Source organism: Notolepis coatsorum, assembly GCF_963971535.1.
Source record: "Notolepis coatsorum genome assembly, chromosome: 13".
NCBI classification, from domain to species: Eukaryota; Metazoa; Chordata; class Actinopteri; order Aulopiformes; family Paralepididae; genus Notolepis; species Notolepis coatsorum.
This window is the reverse complement of record NC_140177.1, coordinates 34,404,726-34,410,725: the sequence shown is the minus strand read 5'-3', so window position 1 is coordinate 34,410,725 and position 6,000 is coordinate 34,404,726. Positions and strand designations below refer to the sequence as shown.

Genomic DNA, 6,000 nt, shown 5'->3' with positions numbered 1-6,000 from the left:
GATTCGGCTCAAACAAGGGACTAAACACGTTTCGCAATTATGCCACAACAATGTGGAACGCCCTACCCAAAGCTGTAAAGGAATGTAAATCACTACCCACCTTCAAAACACTCTCAAAGAACACCTACGGGAGACTGCAATTCAAAACTGGCCCCTACAAATGTCCTAACCCAGTTGTACAATAAAGACCAAGCATGGCTATTCCAATGTACAGCCCCACCCAACCCCACCCCACCTACCCAACCTCCTCCAATGTACAGTTTCCATGTCAAATGTATGTCAGTATTCCAATGTACAGTGTCCCCCCCCCCCCCCCCCCCCCCCCCCCCCCCCCCCCCACCTCCAATGTACAGCCCCACCCCACCTACCCAACCTCCCCCAATGCACAGTTTCTATGTCAAATGTATATACTCTTCTTCTGGATTTTTTTAGTATCACAAACAGTACTGTATTTGAAAATCTGGTATGTCATAAATGTATAGATGTAGCAGTACTGTCTATCTGTATGTCATGTGTGTCATATGATGAATTGAAAATGGGGGACCCTGATGGAAACAAGACGAAAGTCTTTCTCAGGTCTGCATCCTCTTAACAATTGTATGTATTGAGCTGTACTGTACTGTACCCATTCTGCAATCTGTTAATAAACTTTTCAATCAATCAATCAATCAATCAACATGGGTACCTTGGTTGTGTAGTGTATCTTGTAGACCAGGCCCATTGCAAGTTGCTGTACTCTGTCGTCTACTCTAAGCCATCCTAAGTTGTCAAAGTGGGCAGGGGTGAGGTGGGTTCTAGGAGTAAGGTCAAGCAGTAGTCTGACCAGTTTGTTTTGAGATGTTTGTAATTTTGTTTTTAGCGCCTTTGAGGTGCTTTGGTACCATGAGGTGCAAGCATAGTCGTAGTACCCTTGAATGAGTGCTCCTGCCAGAGTCTTCAGGGTATTCTTGTTTACCAGTGAGGAGATCCGGTACAAGAATCGAGTTCGTTTGTTGACTTTTTTTATTACATTGGATGCCATTTTGTCGTGTGGGAGCCAGGTTCATTAAAACATAGTAGTACTCTTGTCATGTGGGAGCCAGGTTCTGAGGTTCATTAAAACATACCAGTGCTCTTGTCATATGGTCAACTGTCCCACAACAACCCCGTTTTGGTCCGAATGGAACCGTACTTTAAAGAAGACTGACGATGGACGTGTGATGATCCCACTGGGACTGATGGCCAACTTCTACCACTGCGCAGTTTAGAGGAGTGTCACGTACGGACTACTGGTGTGGTTTACTGGCTGCACCAGGGCAGAGAAGGAGGCCCTCCACAGAGTGGTCAAGGCTGCGAGGAGGATCACTGGAGCTAGCCTCCCAGATATCTCCACAGTCTTTACCTCCCGCTGCCTACGGCGTATAAATAACATCTTACTAGACCAGTACCACCCAGCAAACCATCTCTTTCAACTGCTGCCCTCTGGTCGAAGGTACAGATCCATCCAGTCCGGAACCAGCAGACTGACCAACAGCCTCTACCCACGGGCTGTCAGGCTGCTCAACGACGAACATCAACTTGCCCCCCCCCCGCATCCCACCCCCGGTGACATAACTCCCACTCCCACATTACAACAATAACTGTGAACCGGACTTGCATTGCTGCACTATACAATACTTCATCCTTTGCAAGTCAACCGCCCCCCCCCCCCCCCCCCCTCCTTCCATCAACTCACTGGACTGAAATATTTATATTTATTTATATTTATTAATTTATTTGCACAAGCACTAGATGCACTTGGGACAATGATGGTATGTTATATATTGGGACATTGGGACATTGATACTCTATTACTTTATTACTATATTACTATTATTATTGACATTATTATTTTGCACATGTTATATCTTATGTTGTATGCCAGTGGTGATGTTCCTAACAAATTTCGTTGTACCAACAATGACAAATAAAGATCTATTCTGACTGGTCCAGGACTGATCCTACTGTTAGGAATGTGTGTGTGCGTGTGTGTGTGTGTGTGTGTGTGTTGGTTGTGTAGAGAGCCTGCGTGGCGAGGCTGGGAGGGGCGGGGACGGTGTGACGTCACCAGCCTGTTTATTGTTCCTTCCTTCCTACCAGCAGGCTATAGCCGCTACAGAGCAGCGACACAACGGTCTGACCAGGCGGGTTTATCACGGTTCTCAGTCGGCTAGCGAAAGGCAGAACGGCCGCGACAGCTTCACACACAACAACCCAGGGGCCAACATGGCGTACGCGTACCTCTTCAAATACATCATCATCGGGGACACGGGTAAGCGCCGCGGCGACTAACGTTGGTGAAGAAGACTGCCAATTAGCATCGGGGCTAGCTGGTTAGCGTGTTAGCATCATCTCTATTTCCGCAGTGTTGGAGAGTCCAGTGACGTGGTGAAAGCAGGGGGCTGGGAGGGATGACAGCTTGGTTTCTACCTGCTGCTAACAGCCTAAGCGGGGATGAAACACCGTTAAATAACACACACACACACCAAACAACAGCTTCCCCATATTGTGTCGTCTGGCTAGATAGCTTCTCGCTGGTACCTTCATCACATCAAACCTCCGGCCTTTTGTCTGTCGGAGCCCAGGGTGGCGGTGTTAGCCTGATGCTAAGCAGCTAGCCATGCTAACCCTGTAGCGTTAGCTGCGTCGTTGTAAACAGTCGGCAGAGAACATGACAGCTCAGCAAATAGACGGAGGAACACTGGTCACGACTGACTCTACAGCAGTGTATTCCTGCGTGTTAAGGCGGGTAGGTGGAAGCTAACCAGGTTAGTTAACTCCAACTGGTTTGGTTATAACAGTAGCTTGTCAGAAGAAGGCCAGAGTCCGTCCAACCAGCCTCTCCAGAGTCGTTCCTCGAAATGGCGTTTTTTCTGAGAATGTCTGATGGTCTGTATATAGAGTGTCTTCATCCTTGTTGTTCCATCTTGACATCTAAAACCTGTCTGATAGACAGCGCGGTGAAAACCCTCGTTTGTTTACTGTGGCGGCTAGCTGTGCCGAACAGGGCCTGAGCAGAAAGCGGTGACACAGGTGTATTACTGTGATGATCCTGCTAAGATATAATATTATATGATGTTATTATTATATATAGGTGCTTCCGCAAGCTGAACTGTATTACCAGCAGATTATTTGATCGTATTTAGGTAACTAGGTACATGGTAGATGTGTCAATCATCCACATGTAGAGAAGGGAACCCCCATGTCCCCCCTCTCCCATAGTAAACATAGATACTGGTTTAAACCAAGACCTGGACTAAATCCTGTTTTCTCCATCAGGAAATCGTATTAACTATGAGCTAGTACTGGGCAGTAGTCCTTGGATCATAGCCAGTCATTCACATAGCCTCCTAAATTTACTAGTGTTGTGAAACTAGTGTGCGGGGGTGGGGGGGGGGGGTGGGGGGGTTGTTGTTATGTTTACCTCTGGCTACCAGAGCTGAGGGGAAACCTGTCACATGGAACTCCATGCTACAAATCTAGAAATACCAGATATGATAATAAACAACTAGTCAACCCAGTAGTTAAGCTGCCTGTAGGGAAGGAAACTCGTTAGGTTCGTTGTGCTGTTTGGTTCTTTCGGTTCTTAGGTTAGCTGTGTTGGCTGGTTAGGGTGCATTCGGGTCTCAGGTGGTTGGTCGGTCAGTGTGCATTAGGTTAGTTGTGGTGGTGGCTGGTCAGGGTGCGTTAGGGTCTTAGGTTAGTTGTGGTGGTTGTTTAGGGTGTGTTACGTACTTTGGTTAGTTATGGTGAAATTCGTTGTTTCTTAATTTGTGTTGAGTCTGAGCTCGAAACACAACACTTGCATTACCTGCAATGACCCTGCATTGTTGTGTATTTGACAAATAAAGAACTTGAACTTGGTGGCTGGTCAGGGTGTGTTAGGTTCTTAGGTTAGTTGTGGTTGTTTATGGTGTGTTGGGTTCTTACTTAGTTATGGTAGTGGCTGGTCAGGGTGCATTTGATTCTTAGGTTAGTTGTGGTGGTTGTTTAGGGTGTGTTGGGTTCTTAGGTGTGGTTGTGCTGGTCATGGTGTGTTAGGTTCTTACTAGGCCAGGGTGTGTTAGGTTCTCACTAGGCCAGGGTGTGTTAGGTTCTTACTAGGCCAGGGTGTGTTAGGTTCTTACTAGGCCAGGGTGTGTTAGGTTCTTACTAGGCCAGGGTGTGTTAGGTTCTTACTAGGCCAGGGTGTGTTAGGTTCTTACTAGGTCAGGGTGTGTTAGGTTCTTACTAGGCCAGGGTGTGTTAGGTTCTTACTAGGCCAGGGTGTGTTAGGTTCTTACTAGGCCAGGGTGTGTTAGGTTCTTACTAGGTCAGGGTGTGTTAGGTTCTTACTAGGCCAGGGTGTGTTAGGTTCTCACTAGGCCAGGGTGTGTTAGGTTCTTACTAGGCCAGGGTGTGTTAGGTTCTTACTAGGCCAGGGTGTGTTAGGTTCTTACTAGGTCAGGCATAACAAAAAATATTGTTTTTGGTCCTGTTGGTTAGTTAAGGCCATGGGTAGGTAGGGAATTTATTTTATTTTATTTTTTCCCATAAAAAAAAATGGATAGGGAATTTCTTTATTTAATGAAAATGTTCACAACAACATGGATGCATGCATTTATTGATTGGATTATCTGTCTGTTATTAATGTATGTCCGCTAATGTCGCGAAAACGACCAAAGCAAATTCCTTGTATGTGAAAACAGTAACTACTTGGCAATAAAGACCTTTCTGATTCATTTCTCCACCGCAAATTCACCCCTCAATTAATTTTGCTGTGGCGGGGCATAATCCCACAGGACAATGCATTTGGGAACTTGTTTCGCATGACGAGACATACCCCGTGAATATTATTGCGCAGATCGGAATACGGGCACTCGCGTGGGAGCTAGGCTTGGGCGGTATGACGGTATTAAGGTATACCGGGGTATTTCGAAATACCGACGATATTGAAAATCAATACCGTCTAAACAGAGTTTTGTTGTAGTGCACACACGCGCCAGCAGAGGGCGAGACTAGTCCTCACTAGTGGGGCGAGCCATGCAGAGCTGGTTGTCTTCTACACACGGGAGGAGGGGGAACTAGGGGTGCACCGATATATCGGTCGGGTATCGGTATCGGCCGATAAGTGCCTTGTTGACTGCTATCGGTCTATCGGCCGATAAGCTCAAATGTGGCGATAGCAGTCGCCGATAAATAACGCATCAATTTGTGTAGCGTCAAAAGGCAAAAAAAAAAAAGTTCACTCGCGACCTACCTGCACAACGCCCGCCGTCCCCCGCACACACACAAGCTACTGCATCAAAGTAACTACTTATGATTAACAAGGCATTCGTTTTGTGGCATTAACGTTATATAGTTAGTGTTACACGGACAATAACATCAGCATATTATTATTACCCATAGCAGCAATGCATTACTCCGAGTCCGTTCATAGCTCAGTTCCATTCCGTTGCTCATTCCGTACCCAACTACCCACTACTAGTTAGTTAGCACCATCCAGGCATCAACGTGAGCTCCCGGTACGGTAGCTAGTTAGTTAGCACCATCCAGGCATCAACGTGAGCTCCCGGTACGGTAGCTAGTTAGTTAGCACCATCCAGGCATCAACGTGAGCTCCCGGTACGGTAGCTAGTTAGTTAGCACCATCCAGGCATCAATGTGAGCTCCCGGTACGGTAGCTAGTTAGTTAGCACCATCCAGGCATCAACGTGAGCTCCCGGTACGGTAGCTAGTTAGTTAGCACCATCCAGGCATCAATGTGAGCTCCCGGTACGGTAGCTAGTTAGTTAATAACGTTATATAGTTAGTGTTACACGTTCAATATAACATCAGCATATTATTTACCCGAACACAGCAAGTAAGCAAGGCCAGTTCCATTCCGTTGCTCATTCCGTACCAAACTACCCATTCTGCAATCTGTTAATAAAGTTTTCAACCAGACAAATGTATAGAAAGGCTTTGTTTTATTATAACATTTGTTGCAGTAAAATCATTATG

The 6,000-nt window shown here is 46.4% G+C and overlaps 1 protein-coding gene across 1 annotated transcript in view; it reads left to right on the top strand.

The window, feature by feature from the left end:
* Positions 1 to 2,123: 2,123 nt before the first annotated feature.
* Positions 2,124 to 6,000, top strand: part of rab2a (RAB2A, member RAS oncogene family) — an 86,943-nt gene continuing 83,066 nt past the window's right edge. Inside the window, exon 1 of the mRNA XM_084327300.1 lies at positions 2,124 to 2,290. Within this exon, the coding sequence (XP_084183426.1) occupies positions 2,245 to 2,290 (46 nt within the window). The 5' untranslated portion in view covers positions 2,124 to 2,244. The remainder of the gene's footprint in view (positions 2,291 to 6,000) is intronic.